Source organism: Heptranchias perlo, chromosome 34 (assembly GCF_035084215.1).
Source record: "Heptranchias perlo isolate sHepPer1 chromosome 34, sHepPer1.hap1, whole genome shotgun sequence".
Lineage (NCBI taxonomy): Eukaryota > Metazoa > Chordata > Chondrichthyes > Hexanchiformes > Hexanchidae > Heptranchias > Heptranchias perlo.
The window spans coordinates 5222369-5242179 of NC_090358.1; the positions used below are offsets into that span (position 1 = coordinate 5222369).

At 46.1% G+C, this 19811-nt stretch overlaps 1 protein-coding gene across 5 annotated transcripts in view; it reads left to right on the plus strand.

Annotated features, from left to right (window-relative positions):
• Nucleotides 1–19811, plus strand: part of smad3b (SMAD family member 3b) — a 101847-nt gene that overhangs the window by 56974 nt on the left and 25062 nt on the right. For 3 of the 5 annotated variants that reach the window (XM_067971333.1, XM_067971334.1, XM_067971337.1), the window contains 4 exons: nt 10966–11159; nt 13274–13408; nt 15684–15758; nt 17398–17451. In XM_067971333.1, coding sequence (XP_067827434.1) covers nt 10966–11159; nt 13274–13408; nt 15684–15758; nt 17398–17451 — 458 coding nt within the window. Of the gene's footprint in view, nt 1–1427; nt 1526–6928; nt 7011–10965; nt 11160–13273; nt 13409–15683; nt 15759–17397; nt 17452–19811 lie in introns of those variants that run through there. The other 2 variants (XM_067971336.1, XM_067971335.1) reach the window with 2 other exon arrangements.

Genomic DNA, 19811 nt, shown 5'->3' on the forward strand with positions numbered 1-19811 from the left:
AACAATCTCTCGAAATGAGCTAATGCTGGTGACAGTAATACATACAGTACAGGGACGCAGTATGAGTGCATGAAGCATATTCTATTGGCATTCTTGAATTCCAATGTTCTCCTCTCTCCAAGGTAGTGATTCATATTGTGTACAGTTCCATGGGCACTGATGGCCCTCTGACACCTGGCCTTGATGTGCGAGCCTACACAGTGACTACTGTCAGGCTTTTTGGACAGTGGGGGACATCACAGTCAAACCTAATCCTGTCCTCACCCAACATCCACCCCTACAGACTTTACACTTCTGTTTCAGTAGTAATAGAACCACAACGGCTAGAGAATCAGTGGCAGTGTCTTCAGTTGTCTGCTTGGGAGGCCACAGCTCTTGGATGTTAGGGATGTCACTGCTGTTGCACTGACTGCTGTTTGGGTAGCACAATTCCAGACCTACTTTCCTAGTCTTGGTTCAGTGGTAGCACTCTCGCCTATGAGTTAGAAGATTGTGGGTTCGAGTCCCACTCCAGCGTCTTGAGCACAAAATCTAGGCTGATACCTAGTGCAGTACCAAGGAAGTGCTGCACTGTCAGAGGTACCGTCTTTCGGATGAGACGTGAAACTGAGGCCCCTTCTGCCCTCTCAGGTGGATGTAAAAGATCTCCATGGTACTATTTCGAGGAAGAACAGGGGTGCCCTGGGCAATATTTATCCCTCAACAAACATCTAAAACAACATTATCTGGTCAATATCACGTTGCTGTGCGCAATTGGCTGCTGCGTCTCCAACGTTATAACAGAGACTACACTTCAAAAAAAAAAGTACTTCATTGGCCTTCAGCTGCCTAGGCCCTAAGCTGTAGAATTCCCTCCCTAAACCTCTCCATCTCTCTGTCCTCTTTAAAGACACTCCTTAAAACCTACCTCTTTGACCGAGCTCTCCTCATATCTCTTTGTGACTCGGTGTCAAATTTTGTTTCATAGCACTCCTGTAAAGCACCTTGGGATGTTTACGTTAAAGGCGCTATATAAATGCAAGTTTTTGTTGTAAAGCGCTTTGGGACGTCCTGAGGTAGCTACAGGTGCTATAAAAATACAAGTTCTTTCTTTAAATGAGGACAAGGTACTTCTTACTCTTCCCTTTATCTTTGATCTCCCCCAGGCTACAACTGTTGGCTTCCGCGGAGGGTGTGCGCCTGTCTTCTGAGCCTCTGCCAGTACTGGTTTGCTAGGAGATGAGCGAGTGCAGCCTGGGAAGACTTGTCCTCCAGTTCTCGCCGTGGGGAGGAGCCAAGCTTAGCGCTTCCCCCACGGTGGCACGACTGGAGACTGGGAGCTCGGTGGACAGAAGATTATGCTGCCGGGCCCAAGCCCAATCATTCCGTGCGACCGGACAGCCATCGCAACAACAACAACTTGCATTTATATAGCGTCTTTAACGTAGTAAAACGTCCCAAGGCGCTTCACAGGAGCGTTATCAGACAATATTTAACACTGAGCCACGTAAAGAGATATTAGGACAGGTGACCATTGGTCAAAGAGGTAGGTTTTATGGAGCGACTTCAAGGAGAAGAGAGAGGTAGAGAGGCGGAGAGGTTTAGGGAAGGAATTGCAGAGCTTGGGGCCTAGGCAGCTGAAGGCTCGGCCTCCAACAGCGGAGCGATAAAAATGGGGGATGCGCAACAGGCCAGAATTGGAGCGCAGAGATCTCGTGAGGTTGGAGGAGGTTATGGAGATAGGGAGGGAGCGACGAGACCACAGCGGGGGGGGGGGTGGGGATTTTAACACAAGGATGAGAATTTTAAAATCGACAGCCATCGTCAATAATTTTAGGATATTACATGCTTCGTTCAGCGGCTGCTGGGGGTGTGTCTTCTGTCCAAGGTCAGGTGCAGAGGTGAACGATGAACAGAGCTGATCTTGTCGTCCTCTGCCACAGGTTGCCATGGAGCTGCGTTCAGTAACACAGCTGTGTCTGTGGGAGGTGGAACGATTCCAAGTTGCCTGGATTGTCAGAGGTTCAGGCCACAAAACCAATCCTACTTTCCAAGTTGTGTTTTTCTTTTTAGGTAACTTTTTTTATTGGAGGGTGGAGGAGAATCAAAGTCACCCTCAAAAACCAGCAGGATTTACATTCCCTCAGCTGTAAAACACACTCTATAATTTGTGTTTCTCTGCTGCAAATTCTCCCTCCCTGACTCTTCCTGGGAATACAGTTCTATGGGTATCCGGTACTCACCTCACTGAACCAAGCTATGTGGGTGTTGAAGGGATATTCGGCTGTGAGAGGAATCATAGGCACATCCAACCCTACCGTCACCTCACCTAGCCTACGCACATTCCAGCAGGGGTGATTGGATAGTGATCAGGAGTGGGAATCTGGGCTGATTTTGCCTGCATCTGAGCCCTAGGGTGCTGAAGGTAGGTAGGAACACTTTTAACCGCTGCCCTGGTTGAGATCAGCCAACTCAGCACAGGCCCAGAATTGAAGCTGGATCCTTCCTGGAGTATGTGGCTCACATTGTACCTTCACTGACTAGAACCAACCAAGGAGGTTCAAAGCCCTATCTCTCCTTTCTTGGATCTCTCCGAGGCCACAACCAAAAAGGATGTGTGGGCCACCTTCTCTGAAGCCCTCCATGAGTGTTGCTCTGGCGCTGGTTGCTAGGAGATGCACCAGGGCCAGAATGGGGTCGGCCTCCCTCCCTCCCTGTGAGGATACTCCTCAACGTACCAATCCAGGAAATGAAAAGGTCCACCAAAGGATCCTGTCTGACCCTTGTCCAGTGTGGTCTTCTTGAGAGGACCACATTGGGCTTGCCTGTGCTTCCCCCCCCGCCCCCCCATAGTTGAATCACCTGGTGGCAATTTTGGCTAATACTTGAAGAATGGTCACTGGAAGAGGGGGGGGGCTGTTGCCCATGTAATTGGGCCCCGACTTCAGGAAAGATGAGGGGAGAAAACTGGGCAGCGGATTGCTGTTCCACTTGGGGGGGTTTAGGAGATGAGCAGTTCAAATCAGAGTTATTTTTACAAACAGTGAACCGTAGTCCTTTTCGGCCCTGCCGTTTGAAGTATTTAAATAGTGCAGCTTCTGTGTGTGTGTGTGTGTGTATTTATTTTTCCAACTCTTAAGCTTCTATTTTAAGCTCTCACTGTTTGAACATTTTAAAAATAGTGTTATTGAACATTTAGTGGCCAGGACCCCTAGAGAGTTTGTCATCAGGATCGCTGCACTGGCTGGTTTAATGATTAGCCCAGCTTTCTTCCAGATTCTCCACAGTCTTTTTGAAGATGTGCAGTCAGTTTTATTTGTTGCAGTGACTGGAGGGAAAGATATATTGGCTTTGGAGAGGGGGGTTGGGGGTGGTACAGTGCAGATTCACCAGAAGGAAGGCTGCATAGTTTCAGTGGGTTAAACCCCAGCAGTACCCCTACGGGTGCTCACACTCATTTTGTACGCGATGTCTAACAGCTGCCTCCTCGATCCCTTTCCGTCCCAGCTCCTCACCACTCAACTCCAACGCCCTCAGCTCACACTTGCTGACGTCAACTTGTGTTTTTTTTATTCCGCTCTGGGCCTGTCCCAAACTCCTTCAGGACCAACGTTATTCAGCCCCCTCTTCAGGAAACCCACCCCGAACCTCAGAGTGGCACTCGGCTTTCTTTTTTTAACGATCAGAGTAAACTATTTTTATTTCCATTGAGAGCAAATGAAGCTGTTGGAAAGGGCCAAAAGGGCAATAGGCCGTTGGTGAAGATGGCAGGTGAATGCTTAACATATTAGCATGACATTCCTCTGTCGGTAGTTTTAACAGAAGCATTAACCCATTTATTTTAAAACATCCCCATTTTAAATAGCTGAGAGGATTGTCTCATAAATGTATTAAGTGTTGGTTCACTGTTATTGCCAATAGTCATTTCAAGCCTTGCATATTTTAAGGTTTTAAAAGTGCATGGAATGACATTGAATTTACACTACAGAAACAGGCCGTTCGACCCAACTGGTCTATGCTCCACACGAGCCTCCTCCCTCTCTACTCCATCTCACCCTATCAGCATGTCCTTCTATTCCTTTCTCCCTCGTGTTTATCTAGCTTCCCTTTATGACAACACAGATTGTGTGTGACTCCATGTGTACATCAAAATTATGTTTAGTGAGAGTTACAATAGGCTCCCAAGTTCCAGAAAATACACCCAATAATGTGTTGTTTTATTAAAAAAAAACATTTTCTGGGGGAGGGAGTAACCACTATCTGCCAGAAAATAAACTTTTCACCTTTGACACTGATATCCTTTAGTAATTTCTAAATCCTCTCCTGCAGCAAACTTTGCTTTTGTGTACAGTGAAACCTGTAAATTACGGACACCTTAGGGACTGTCAACAACTGTCCTTTTTTTGCAGGTGTCCTTATTTTCAAAATGGTCATTGTATGCACTGTAAAAATTGTCAGTAGAATGGGGAGTTCTTTGCCCAGCATCCATAGCGGCAGAGAAACCGCCCTATCCCTGGGATCGAGCATTCACTCCCAGAGAAACTGCCCTATCCCTGGGATCGAGCATTCATTCCCAGAGAAACCGCCCTATCCCTGAGATCGAGCCATGTGAGCATTCACTCCCAGAGAAACTGCTCTATCCCTGGGATCGAGCCATGTGAGCATTCAATCCCAGAGAAACCGCCCTATCCCTGGGATCGAGCCGTGCGAGCATTCAATCCTAGAGAAACCGCTCGCTCCCTGGGATCGAGCCGAGCGAGCATTCAATCCTAGAGATAGAGCAGTTTCTCTGCCGCTATGCACGCTGGATGAAGTGCTCCCCATTCCACAAAAGCCATTTCTTTCACCGACCCCGCTGTTGCCTCGCGCTGACACGTGAACACTGACCTGACTACGAATTTAGGGGCGGAATGGGAGCAAGCTGCAAGGGGAAACGCCAGTGATCTCGACTCAGTGAAAATTCCAGATGCAGCAGCTTTGCAACAGGCTGTGGTGTCCCGTGTTTTAAGGTGTGGAAAGGCTTGGTGCATTGAAGGCTGTCCCTGGTTCGTAATTTGCGAGTGGCCGTGGTTTCAGACTGCCTCTTGTATATTTCATCATGGAAGTTATTTGGGTCTCAATAAGTGTCCTTTTTTGCAGCTGTCTGTTTTTTGGAAGTGTCCATTTACACAGGTTTAACTGTACTTCAGGGTTTTCAGTTATGATGAGCGCGTGTCTCGCTGCACTTTCAGTCTAACTTTTTGTTATCACGTGTCCCGAGGCCAGTGGTTAAGGGCTGTTTTTCAGTTACCAGTTTTTTTTTCCTTTGAGGCTGTTTGTCAGCTTTCTAGCTCAGCGTGTGTGATGCAAAATGCTTTGAGATGTCTTCCTACACGTGAGGAGGGCTATAGAAATGCAAGTGTTTGTTGTAATTCAAACAGAGAGTTTGGTAGCCCTGTGCATGTGCATGTGTGCATGATACTGTGCAGCAATTGTCGTCTTCAGGGCAGTGTTGAAATGAGGAATAATCTATGCACTGCCCCATTACACTTCCATTTGCTTGCAGGAAGTGATAATCTTTAATCAACACATCAGTGCGAAGAAGGTGCCTATAAATAGCATTCATCAGCTTTAATTTTTGTGTGTTTTTCTCGAGTGTTGGGGTGGGTGTGTGTGTGTGTGTGTGTGTGGCTCGAGTCAGGGAGGCTCAGCATGTTCTCACCTGCCTCTACAGAGAAAAGTTGTAATGGGATGTGGCTCTACAGTGCATTTTCCTGTGAAGCTCTTTGTCCAGAGTTGGAGGGATTCCAGTACCACACTTTTGCCACTTCTCGGCCAAGTCCAAAGTCAGGAGGCGAGATAGGGGGCAGCGCATTAGGGTGGGATTGTGGCACAAGTTCCCAACGTTTGCTTTTCTGCTGATTTTTTAAAAAATTGGCCAGAGAAACCTTCTTCACTACTGATACCATGTCACGAGACTCAAGGAAATGGTGGACTTTGGGCGTTCAGTTCATCTTTGAGAAACCTCCTGGACGCCCCGTCCGAACACAAGACCGTCTGATCCAAAAAAACGATGGGTGGTGACCCAAAGTTTAAACGGTTGGAATGAACCAGATATGTGTTGGATTAATTCGGGCCCCTGAAACAGACGGGCTGTTGAAATAGGGGACAGAGTAATTTCATGTGAACAAGTTGAGCCTGTGCGCACGTGTACTGTGTGGTAATTTCTAAACTATAGTTTCTGAATGAGCAGTATCGCTGTGTGCGCTGTAATCGTTGGAGATATCGGCATGTTGAGATTTTTAGCAGTAAATCGGGTACTGTTGTACCTGTATCATGGGCCACACGGGATAACAAAATAGCATTAATGTATTTCTCTTTCTCCTCTGTCTCTCCTGTAGCCTTGCCCGGTCTTGCTCTCCCTCCTCTTGCACTCCTTCTCCTCTTCCTCCTTTGCTCGCACATGTTCGCTCACTCACTTCACTCACTCTGTCTCTCCTTGCTTGCTTGCAGGCTCTTTTTTTTTCTCCTTACTCTTATTTCGCTTCCTCTCCCTCTTCCCTCTCCCTGTCTCATCTTGTTTCCTCTCTCAACTTGCTCCCTCTTCCTCTTTCTTTTGAGCTTCCCACACTCTGCTCTTTTTCTCCTTTTGTTTCTCTTTCTTCCCCCTCCCCTTTCAGTTCTTGCGCACACAGACGCTCACACTCGCACTCTGTTTCCCCTCTGCATTTTTCCTTATCTCTTCTCAGCCAGCCTGGGTGTGAGATACGCAGCTGGTTTCTGTTGCTGTCTTACTGGAAAACACTCCGGGCACAAGCGAGGCCCCAGATACGTTTTTGATTCCTTGTGTCAGTTGGAGTGGCTGAAATCTGCCCACTTACCTCTGCTGCAGACATTGAGAAAGGAGATGATTGGGCAGTGCCTGAATGGCCTATCGTCACTCACTGTCCAGGGTCACAGTTGAAGATTGTCTTATTTGGGTGAATTGCAGAAAGTTCCTGTATCCTAGCATGAGCCAATGCCTTCAGCACTGGGGTGGGAGCAAGGGAAAAGTAAGTACTTTGGTGATGAACTTATCAAGGAGCTTAGAAAAAGTGAACCAGGGCTGAATGGAAATGAGGCAGAAAGGTAGTTGGAGTGCAAAGGTGAGCTTTAGTGCAACTTACCTCTTAAACCTGAAGGCTAGTTTTAATTTAGAATTTTTATAAAAAAGTGCAATTTCACCTAAATTTCCTATTTAAAAAAAAAATTTTAACCCAGTTTTAAAATATATTTTGAACCCTGACCCACATCTTACAGACATCGCAGTGCACAGTTGAACCATGTAATTAGGCAACATTTCAGAAAGAGCTTTGACTGTTATCATGACATGTAACAGCTCGCCCTGTGGTGTATCAGTGAGCAGAGATTCTCTCGCTGTTGTTTTTCTTGGATGAAGGCTGGTCTCTGCTGTTAACCTGCTGCGTCCTTGTTGACACAGTGGCTTGTTGTATACTTTTTGTGCTTAAGTTCGTATAATTACAGCACGGAAGGAGGCCATTTAGCCCATCGGGGTTATGCCCATATCCTTTTACACTCTTCCTTTTCAAATACTTATTATCCAATTCACTTTACAATGATGTCATGATCTCTGCCTCAATAGCTGTTTGTGGTAAAGCATTCCCTGTTCTAATAGCCCTCTGTGTGAACTAAATTGTCCATCTGATTTTTTTTTTCCTACCTCACCTTCTCCTCTTGTGAAGGATGTCTGCCCTAGACTCTGGGATTCCCTCCCTGGACACCTCTGCCTGTCCACCTCTCCTCCTTTAAGATGCTCCTTAAAACCTACCTCTTTGACCAAGCTTTTGGTCACCTGTCCTAATATCTCCTTATGCGGCTCGGTGTCAAATTTTGTTTGAAAATCGCTCCTGCGAAGCGCCTTGGGACGTCTTACTATGTTAAAGGCGCTATATAAATGCAAGTTGTTGTTGAATTGAGGTTTGGTTCCTCGAGTGCCCCCCTGTACCTAGTTTGAGTGACGTTGAATGTTGCTGTGCTATTTAACCATGGGTGGGGGGCCCTGCTCCTGCTCCTGTCCTAACTCAAATTTCTACACATGGGCCCTTCCCAGCAGAAGTTGCAGAATTGTGCTCAGGAGCTTCGAAACCTGACCAGTTCGTCGTATCACTAACCTAGCGCCACTGAGACTGAGCCTCCGTGCCCTGCCCTGGTTGGAGATGGGCTAACTCAGCACAGACCAGGGATCGAACCAGGGACCTTCCTGGTCTGTGTGGCTCAGCTTCATGTAACCAGCCAAATCCTGAGGATGTGTACAGATCCAGTATTTGTTTGTACCCCTGTTACTAAGGAGCAAAACATTTGCTGCCTCATATGTGAATAAAACTTGCTGTAATTCAGAGTAATTTGCATGTGCCTCATGTAAGGAGGCTGTTTGAGTCCTGGCTGCCTGCCGAGTTTTTTGCATTCTGATTTAATGCCATGAGGTCACGGCAGGAATAATGTTTCTTTAAGTTTCAGTGCTGCTTGCTGTGTACGTTTTCTCCCCCTCCTCTCCCCCCTCCCTAATTTTCTTCCCATCTCCCCTGAAGATGCTGGGATACAGTCCCGTGTGTGTCAGATTCCTCTCAGTATTTCACCCAAAGACAGCCCCAGCGTTAGACTGGTGGGGGTCCCGGGCAGAGGCTAAGGTGTGGGTCCGTTTCTCACTACTCTGTAAACATGACCTAACCTAGCCTAGTGGAGACCCCCCCCCCCCCCCCCCACCCCTTATGGGCTGGGGCCCCTGGCAATTGCCCAGTTGCTTGCCTCTGAAGCTGGTACTGCCCAAAGAGCCATTCTTCATGTTTTGAGCCTAGACAATGAATGTTGGAGGGGTTATCAAAGCCAAGGCTGATACTCTCCTCACTCGACATGGAAACTGCATAGTGACCAGGCTGCTTTTCTTTTCCTCCAATTCCCAGCCATGGCTCAGTGAAGTGCTGCCCAGGCACATGTACCCCCTCCCCGATTTGCTTGGGGATACTGAGGCCAATGTTCGCACCACAGGGTTGAGATCAGCTCACTCGACATGGACTGATGGTTCAGTTTAGGGTCTTCCTGGTCTGCAAGGCTCAGTGCCACACCAAGTGACCCATTTCCCAACTGCGCCACCAGGGTGGCCCCTTTTTTTTGTTGTTGACTCTCTTTTACTGATATGTTCTCTCCTTCATCCCCTGCTATTGTCCCCAGTTGAGGTGGCAGGTGGACAAGAGTGCTGCTCTCAAACTAGCAAAAGAGCAGTGGCTCTCCTGTGCTCATTCTTCCCCTCCCTTTGGGGAACCCAGAGCAGCTGAATTGATATTGGAAACTCGGTGTGTGACGAGAGTGAAATTATTTTTTAATTTACCGGATGACACTATGTGAACTCCCAAATCATTTAGAAAGAAAGACTTGCATTTATACAACGTCTTTCAGAATCTCAGGACGTCCCAAAGTGCTTTAGTCAACTTTAGAAGAGTTGAAATAGGTTTGCGATCAGTCCTGTTCTTTTGAATTATAAAACTCAATCTTAGCACTTGCCCACTGCTGTGATGTAGAGGAGGGCACGACAATATGAGTGAACGCTGTTCACAAGCTCTCCACGGGAAGTGTGTATGCTGAAGGTGCTTCACATCGCATCCTATTTTGGAGGGAGAGAGAGCGAACTCCTTGCCCTGCTCTCCCACTTTCCCACTCAGAGTGGGAAGCCAGCCTCTGTGGCTCTGCTGGGTTCCGCTCTTAACACAAAGATCCTGTGTGTTTTTTTTCCACAACCTTCTTCCCCATGCTGATGTTACAGAAACCACTGACCTTATCCCAATGGCAGAATCAAAGACCCACACTCTCCTGGGCCTATGGTTCCTGGAAATCTGGGCTTGTTTACACTATAACGTATAGTCGGAGGAGGGAGACCTGCAAATTTGCAGTTGGCTGCATTCCTGTACTTAAAAGTGACTTGAGACCGGCACGATGCACTGGCAGTAGAATCACAGGATGTTACAGTGCAGAAACTGGCCATTCAGCCCATCAACTCTCTGCCAGTGTTTTTCTCCACGAGCCACCTGGTTTAATGCCACTCTGCTTGCTCCCATCTATACAGAATATACTTTTAAAAATCTTATTTCTTAAACACTTCCTGTCAACTTCTTCCATGATACATTCTTGTATTCAGATTTATAATGAACATTGCCTCTGTAATATGTCCCGCTAGTTGGAGCAGGAGAGTGTGATTACAGCGTGTCAAACTTATATAGGCAATTTCCATTATAAATGTGGACATTGGAATTTGTCATTTGAACTATAATATAAATTACTTAATAAGTGTCTTACATGAAGAGAATTTGGGCAGTCTCATTCCAGTTCCCAGTGGGTCAGAGTCCACAGCATAAAACTGATCCTAATTTGAGCTACTTTTATGTTTACCCACAGTGACTGCACCTTTAAAAAAAACAATTCATTGGTTGTTGAACGCTTTGGGAAGTTCTGAGGATGTGATAGGGCACTTTAGAAGTTCTTTCTTAAATGGACAATCTCACTCAGAGGCCACAAGATGTCCGGTGTGGGAAATGGGTAAACTCCCACTGGTGGCATTGCTGATGTCGGTCTGAGGCACATTGTTGGGGCAATGTGGCGGGAGCTTTACTTTGTGTCTAACTCTTGCTGTGTCTGACTTGGTGCAGACGCTGCCCTAAATGGAAAGGTGTTCCTTTCCCCAAAACTAACTTCCTCCACCTTGATCAGCACAAAATTCCCAAACAAAAAGTGAGACAGAAAGAAATTATCCGTGCCTGTAGCATTCCAAAGTTCTTTGCAACTTACATTATGTCTGTTTGAGACATTAGTTGACTGCTGTTTCCTGACTCATTTTTGGGAAAATCCCATCATTATTGTCATTTAAAAATTATTCATGTGGATGATGAAAGTAGATGCATCTTAAGAGTGTGAGTGAGTAAGCTGCTGTTAAACCTGCGTTGTATTCTTTGCATGTAGATCTCTCGATGGAAGGCTCCAAGTGTCCCATCGGAAAGGCCTACCTCATGTCATCTACTGTCGCCTCTGGCGTTGGCCGGATCTTCACAGTCACCACGAGCTGCGAGCCATGGAAATGTGCGAGTTTGCCTTTCATATGAAGAAGGATGAGGTCTGCGTGAATCCTTACCATTACCAAAGAGTGGAGACACCGGGTAAGTGTATACCACCCAGAGCACCGTAAAAAAAATAACAAGCGTGCGGAGGATCAGTCGGCTGGGAAACAACGTAGAATTACATTAATTTACAGCACGGAAACAGGCCGTTAGGCCCAACAGGTCTGCTCCACATGAACCTACTTCATCTAACCCTATCAGAATATCCTTCTATTCCTTTCTCCCTCATGTGTTTATCTAGCTTCCCCTTAAATGCATCTGTGCTATTCGCCTCAACTACTCCATGTGGTAGCAAGTTGCACATTCTCACCACTCTCTGGGTAAAGAAGTTTCTCCTGAATTCCCTATTGGATTTATTAGTGACTATCTAATATTTATGGCCCCTAGTTTTGGACTCCCCCACAAGTGGAAACATCTTTACGTCTACCCTATCAAACCCCTTCATCATTTTAAAGACCTCTATTAGGTCTAGAGAAAAGAGCTCCAGCCTGTTCAATCTTTCCTGATGGTTGTTAATTTACCCCACTTTTTTTTTAAAAAGATAGTCGACCCAAAATTTTTTTTTTAAATGACAGGAGATTGAAAAGATGAATGTAGAGAGGTACTTTCGGCAGAACCAGGCGGAGATCAGACAATATGACTGTGTGCTTAAAAACCACAAGCTGTGCTAACTCAGGGAGCAAACATGGGGAGTAGACTCACTGATGTGTGAAGTAGGCTGACACCCACTACATTGGAGACTGAATCATTCAAAATGGAATTGGATCAATTCCTGATTTGAAGGGGAGTATAGAGATCTGGATTCAGGGCAGAAGAACAGAAAAGTGCACCAGACTGAGTCTTTGCTCAGGGCCTGAACAATTTTTTCTTGTCGCTGCACTCGAGTGATCACATTGGCCATATGACCATATGTTCAATCCATTAGATACAACGGAAAGGACTCTGTGAAATAAACAGTATTGATTTTTGACACTAGGTGTCACTAGCACATTCTGCAAATTTGCAAAGTTCCTAAAGACACTTAGAGGAAGAAAATCATTACTGAACTGAAGGCGCTGACTATTTCAGGGAGAGAGCTGTAAGGGCACGGGCCATGCTCCAGTGCCTTACCCAAATGACCATTTGAACTTAGACAGTGGGTGTTAGCTGACTGTTTGTCTCAGGGTGGGGGCATCATTGCTGAACGCGGTCCTGGCCGTGCCCAGCCGAAAGCCCCTTTTCAGCAGGGAGTCGCTGATTATAAATTGAGACTTTTGTACTGGCTGAAATCAGCTTATAGCACTGACCAGGGATCAAGTCTATCTGGCAGAGCATTTACCCACTGCGGCTTCTTGGGAGTAGGAGGGGGCATGGAGCTAAGGATCTTGTGTTTGCATCTGCAGTGGAGGAAGAGCCCTCCTTGCTTAATTCTCACTTACTTCCCAGGGGCTGGTTTCATAGCAGCTCTGGCAAAGGTCGAGGGGAAGAGAGGGAGAGGGAGAGGGGGAGGAGGGAGAGAGGGGGAGGGAGGGGAGTCATCCCTGTGCGACCTTCACCTGCGGCGAAGAATGGAGCAGGAAAGGAAGAACTTGCATTTATAAAGTACCTTATCGTGTCTCTCAAGGTATGGCAATTAATTATTTTCAAACGCAGTTACTGTTGTTACGCAGGTAAACGCGGCAGCCAGTTTGCACACGACAAAGTCCAATGAACAATGAAATGAATGACGTTGAATTTGTTAGGAGAGATGGACATGTTGGGCCGAAGGGCCTGTTTCCATGTTGTAACTTCTATGATTCTATAAGGCTGTTGAGCAGGACATCAGGAGAACTCGCCGCTCTTTTTCAAATAGTGCTATGGGACCTTAAACATCCACATGAGGAGGCAGTCGGATTAACTTCTCATTCACTGGGCACTCTGTGACAATGCAGCACTCCGTCAGTACTGCACCAGTCTAGTTTACGTTACTCAGGTTCAGGAGTGGGACTTGAACCCAAAATTGTATGACTCAAAGAGAGAACGGGAATGCTACCACCTTACCCAACTGGTACCCAATTGGTATTGGAAGACGACCCAAGTTAGGGAAAGGGAGGGATACAGCTTTAAATAGAGAAGAAGCATTGGCTTCACATAAAAAAAGCTAAGTCCTTTCTATTCTGTCTTTTTTTTTACAGTTTTGCCTCCCGTTCTTGTGCCAAGGCACACAGAGGTGCCATCTGAGTTCCCACTCCTGGATGACTATACACATTCCATTCCAGAGAACACAAACTTCCCAGCAGGCATTGAACCACAGAGCAACTATATACCAGGTACTAAATGTCACCTAATGGAACATTCTGGTAAATTACATTTCCTGTTGTTTGCAATGGTAGAAATGCAAGTTATTCCACTGGCAGAAAAAGAAAGTGAAATGTATAAATGGGGAGGAGAGTAACTGATTCTACACGTTCTTGCAGAATTTTGAGTCTGCTACCAGATTTTAACATATCACAGCGTTAAAAGGAACTGCTGTGTACTTGTGCTTGATATAGAATGCAGCTCATAGATGTCATATCAGATTTCCATCACTTGCCGTCACAGATTGATAAATGAACAAAGCTGTCGTGGGGCAATGCAGTTCTCGGTGAGTCTTTTTGAACTAGAGACAAAAGGCCACGACACGTCGCGTCAGACAAACTACTTCTTTCCAAAACTTCATTAGGTGTGTCTTAATATGAGGTATGACTGCTGCAAGGGAAGAGGGTGATTGCTTGTGAATAGTAATCACTCGTCGTTATCGCCGATCCCGCTGTGAGTTTGAAATTCCAGGGAGAGGAAAAATAACCCTCAATATCACGTGAAAATAATTCCCAAGTTCGAACTTTTCTGATGCTGTGAAAGACGATTTCTTTTCTCTGTCACTGTAAGAAACTGCCTTGTTTTCTTTTCACCAACACCCATCACTGAGTGGCGTTGAGAGTTGAGTTTGAGAGCTAGCACCTATGTGCGGATTCAGGCCAGTTGGAAGTTATAGCCCCCTCCTATAATGTGTAATCGCGGTGTCCAGTGCAGCGCTGAGGCGTCCAGTCCACCAGGCCCCAGGTTCACTGTGCTCAGTTAGCTGGCCGCTGCTCGAGCAACATTTGGGGCTCTGTGCGGTTGGACTAGAGGGGAGAGGGAAAAGAAATTAGTTGCGTGTTCCTGATCCTGATTGTTATCCAGTGACACCGAGACCGTCACTGGCTGGCACCATCCATGAAAAATGGCTGGAAAGTGTCTGCTCCCTCATGGACCTGGAGTCCAGCGACTGTCAGGAGAGGAAAGGGTGGGAGCGGGGGGTGGAAAGGACCAATTTAAGTGCTGGTCTGTGTGAATTGACAATTAGTGCAGATAGGTGTTATGGAGGGTAGACTGTACACAATGTGTATAAAACCAGCATCTTCTGTATCGTGTGAATGATTAAGGACTGTAATTCTATTTAATAGCACATCAAATAAGCAGCATATTCTAATTCACTGTACCCCCCCGTTAACAACATGCCTGGTATCTGTGTTATATCGCTAAGGAGCGGGTGGGATACACTCCTTGTGCTGGCTTTTCCCTTTTTTTAAGCTTCAGATTTTTCTCTCATCATTTGCCCCTCCACCTCAGAGAAAAGTAAATGAACATTTTCAAGTGGGGTGTTCGTCAGAAACGTCTTGATGAAGACCCTCCGCTCAGAAACGTTCCCCTGTTTTTTTTTTCTCTTTCAGCTGCTATTTCCAGGTTTCTGTTTTTTTGCCCCAGATTTGCAGCATTTCCATTTTTTTTAAAATCGAGGGTTTATGATTCTTCCATGCTCTGCAAAAGCAAAAAAAAAACACTTGGGTGTAACACATTACTACAGGTAACTGTACAAAAAAAGTAGGAGGTGGGTGGAAGAAGACCTGATTTGATTATGTGCACAGCATTGTATCATGTCCAAGGCTGTTTGATTGTATCTCTAGCTTGCACAAGACACCCGAGACTGCTTCTAGGACGGAAGATAAATGAGCTGGATCCAGAGGATGTGCGGGGGCTGAAGAAGTCCTTGACTACAATGTATCTTGCTTCAAACTAATTCGTCGAGCTAAAAGTTGGTTCACAGGTGACGCACGAAACAGATAGTATTTAATTCTGGATGTGAGTTGCTTAAGCAAAAATATATAAGTGTGGAATATTAAACCCAATCTGTTACGTGCGTCACCTGTAAGCAAAGGCTGACAGTCTAAGGTAACACTTCCAGGATGTCCAACATAATAGGGTCACGTCGAACCTTTGTCAGGTACGGTGTGCTGAAATTGGAGCTACATGTCTTCTAATGCATACACATAGAAGGGTAGAAACCATTTGGTAACCAACAGCAAAAGTGCCAAACCTGGCAGACACCTTCTGAGGGAGCACAGTCCAATTTGGGAAAAGAACAGGTTCCGAATAGGAGTTTCTGTATCCTCCAACTTTGACCTGGTGTCTGCAAATGGAGCTCAAGTTTATACAAAACTTAGCCCAATCAGGACCTTCAAAGTGTGGATCTGCGCATTGTATCGATATGTTTAAAAATGTAATTTCTTTTTTCTTCTCGGTTAGAGACACCACCGCCAGGTTACATCAGTGAGGATGGAGAAACCAGTGACCATCAGATGAACCATAGCATGGACACAGGTAATGTGCAGTGAGGGGCTAGTGTGTCATACCTCAAAGACCCATTTAAGGAGAGAGCAGTTAGTGCGTACTGACCATCTCAAGCTGTGTTAAGTACCAAAGTATTCCAACTGGTGACTTTGTAGCTGTAAATCACAAATGCTGTCAGAATTAGAGAAGGTGGGAACTGGCGGGTTAACACACCTTTCCTTCTGCCTCTCGGGGGCAGATTCTCCCCTAGGGCGTAAGGCACCCTGTGGAGGCAGAGTTGAGAGACCTTTATTTTACAGCTGGCTGTTGTGACGTGCGGTGTCCTAAATGCCTCAATGTAAATTCCCCCACCCTGCTTATTTCCTCTGCCGTTTTCTCCCCAGCTCTCTCCGGAATACGGTTGCCTATTCTGGTTGGACGTATTCCATGAGGTATCACTCCAAGACTTGCTGCCTTCAACCCTCCCGCCATTGGGCACCCGTCACATCCATCCTCGTCCACCTTCCCCCATGGATCGGAAAGTGAAGACTCTTCATTACTTGAGTGGATAATCCTATCAGTCAAACGGCCTTTTTTTCCCCATGTCCGATATTTTTAGAACTAATGAACAAAAGTGTACACTTTTTTTTGAAAACAATGCAATTTTTTTTTTAATGCCCCCTATGGTTTTTCTTCCGGGTTTTTGTTGGCAGCAGTGTCCTGGAGATTAGTCTTTAATTCCTGGAGACTCCAGGTCAATCCTGGAGGGTTGGCAACCCTACTGCGGGAAGCCTTGGTCGGAGGAGTGGTGGTCATCTTCTGCTATTTTACCAAGGTGATCACTTGTGGGCAGGTGTTGTAGGCTCCTCCAGCACTGAAGAACATCAGGCAAGCCTGATCCTACCACCACCCAGTGTCCGCACATGCCCAATTGCCCTGTTGTGATCTGGATTGGGTGCGCTGGCTGATTTAACCCCCTCTCCCCCCCCCCCCAAGCTCAGTAGCATGGCCACTCCATTTGTGAAACCAGAATGAAGGAGGGTAAACCTGGTCCACGTGGCTAAGAGTTGGAGAGTTTAAATCTTCGCCACTATTCCCCAGTGTTAACTTAGCTTACCTTGAGCACAAAAATCCATTTAAAAAAAAAGGTTTAAGTAAATAAATGGAGGCCACACAGATTTCCCTTTCCAGCTGGTAGTGTTTAGTTAGTTTCTCTAATGCAATGATTCAGAATTAAATTTAACTAGTTTCCTTATTGAGAAACCTAAATGATAAGCCATAGTGTAGGCGACCACCAAGATTGAAAAAAATGGGAGTGAAGATGAGATACATCAGGAACTAGTGATTACTTAACTTGGGTTTTAAAGCCAATAGGTTGTAGGGGAAAGTAATATGGATTGGGGGAGGGGGCAGGCGAAGGGGGAGCTGACCAAGATAGCAACTACATCCAATAAGGTTGATTAATTCTTTTAAAATAAAAGGCGATTGGATATTGTACAATTTGGACTATATCACTGTTGATATTATCAATTTCATAATTAAATATGTAAATATATGAAATATTAGAAGCCAACGAGGCCAATCGCTATTGTAGACAGCCTCTCATTCCATGTTGATCAAGTGAAATGTATTGTAAGGAAATGAATTGTTTCCCAGTCTTGATCTTCAGTGCTGCTTTATCTCTTTCTAGGTTCTGTGGCTGACTTATCTCCAAACCCCATGTCGCCCACGCACAGTAACTTGGGTAAGTGCTCCTGTAACTGAATAGAGGTCTCAGGCCCTGAACCCAAAATGTACTCACTGAAAAGCGAAACTTTCCTGACTAAACACTTGAGGCCAGGATTGGGTCTGGAAGCTCAGATCTTCTGATCTTCATATCACAGAAACAGGCATTTGGTCCTTCAAACTTGTCCAGGTGGTTTTCTCCAGATGAGAACCACATTCAAATCAGACTCCCCTGCGTGTCCCCCATATCCTTTTAATATTCCCCTTTATCAAACTACTAGCTAATTCCCTTTTAAAAGATTTTATGGACTTTGCTTCAACAACGGTTCGTGACAGAGAATTTCACATTCCAACCAACTCCATGCATTTACACAACAGCGCATTTTAATGCAGGGCAGTGTCCCAAGGCCCTGCACAGAGGCATAAAGAAAACTGGACACTAGGCCTGCGATGGAAAGATTAGCAGGAGTGACCAAAAAGCTTGGTCAAAGAGGTGGGTTTTAAGGAGTGTAGCCTCGCTAAATTTACCCTGTAGTGTAAACACACCCAAAGGGAAAGTGGCTTTAAACAAAACCCTTTTTTGGTTGTCGAACATTGCATTGCCAAGTACATTGCAAAAATATTGCTTCGTTTTGGAAATGAAAATATTGTGTGTCCATTCTTCTTTGCTGTAGTGGTGCCCTCTAACTTGCTGTTGCTTTTGTATCGTCCGCTTTTGAAGCCAAAATTCTACTGCCCGTATCCTAACTCGCACCAAGTCCCGTTCACCCATCACCCCCTGGGCTCGCTGACCTACATTGGCTCCCGGTCCGGCAACACCTCGATTTTAAAATTCTCACCCTTGTGTTCAAATCTCTCCGTGGCCTCGCCCCTCCCTATCTCTGTAACCACCTCCAACCCTACATCCCTCCAAGATCTCTGCGCTCCTCCATTTCTGGCCTTTTGCACGTCCCTGATTTCCTTCACCTCTCCGTTGGTGGCCGTGCCTACAGCTGTCTAGGCCCTAAGCTCTTGAATTTCCTCCCTAAACCTCTGTGCCTCTCTACCTCTCTCTCCTTCTGTAAGACGCTGCTTAAAATTTACCTCTTTGACCAAGCTTTTGGTCACCTGTTCTAATGTCTCCGTATGTGGCTCGGAATCAAATTTTGTTTGGTAGTCACTCCTGTGAAGCGCCTTGTGGCGTTTTACTATGTTAAAGGCGCTATATAAATGCAAGTTGAAGTTGCTGGCCTGTGCTGTTCTGCAGGTAATAGCTGCCCTCCTGGTACCTCACAGATGGTTGTTGTCATATGTGAGCCTAGGCACAGTGAGTGTCGTTTGGGTGTTCATTTGTGGAGGCATCAAAGCTGAGCCTGCTTCTGTCCTCACCTGCGATCTACATGAACGAACTGTCCAGCATAGCAATCAGGAGCAGGAACCTTTGCTGATTTGTATCTTCTCCCCCTGCACCCCCCCATCTTCCCCAGCTCAAGTGGCAGACGTGGCTCAGTTGGGTAGCACTCTCTCTCTGAATCAAAAGATTGTAGGTTCAAGCCCCACTCTAGAGACTTGAGCACAGAATCCAGGCTGACACTCCAGTGCAGTACTGAGGGAGCACTGCGCTGTCGGAGGTGCTGTCTTCCGGATGAGAAGTTAAACCAAGGCCCCATCTGCCCTCTCAGATGGATGTAAAAGATCCCATGGCACTATTCAAAGAAGAGCCGGTGTCCTGGGCCAAGATTCATCCCTCAACCAACATCACTAATGAAAACACCTTATTTGGTCATTATCACATAGAATCATAGGTTGCAGCACGGAAAGAGGCCATTCGGCCCATCGACTCTGCACCCGCTCTATGTAAGAGCAATCCAGCTAGTCCCACTCCACCGCCCTTTCCCCGTAGACCTGCAAATTTTTTCCTTTCAAGTACTTATCCAGTTCCCTTCTGAAGGCCATGATTGAATCTGCCTCCACCACCCCTTCGGGCAGTGCATTCCAGATCCTAACCACTCGCTGTGTAAAAAAAAATTTTCCTCATGTCACCTTTGGTTCTTTTGCTAATCGCCTTAAATCAATGTCCTCTGGTCCTTGACCCTTCCGCCAATGGGAACAGTTTCTCTCTATCTAATCTGTCTAGACTTTTTGTGATTTTGAATACCAATTGCTTTTGTGGGATCTTGCTGTGCCCAAATTGGTTGCCGCATTTCCCTGCATTACAACAGTGATTACACTTCAAAAGTACTTCATTGGCTGGAAAGAGCTTTGGGACGTCCTGAGGTAATGAAAGGCGCGATATAAATACAAGTATGTTCTTTCTTTCGAGGACACTGACGCTAATTGTACTGTCCTACCCCTGCCTTGGCCTAGCAGCCAGTTTAGCAGAGGCCAGAGATCAAACCT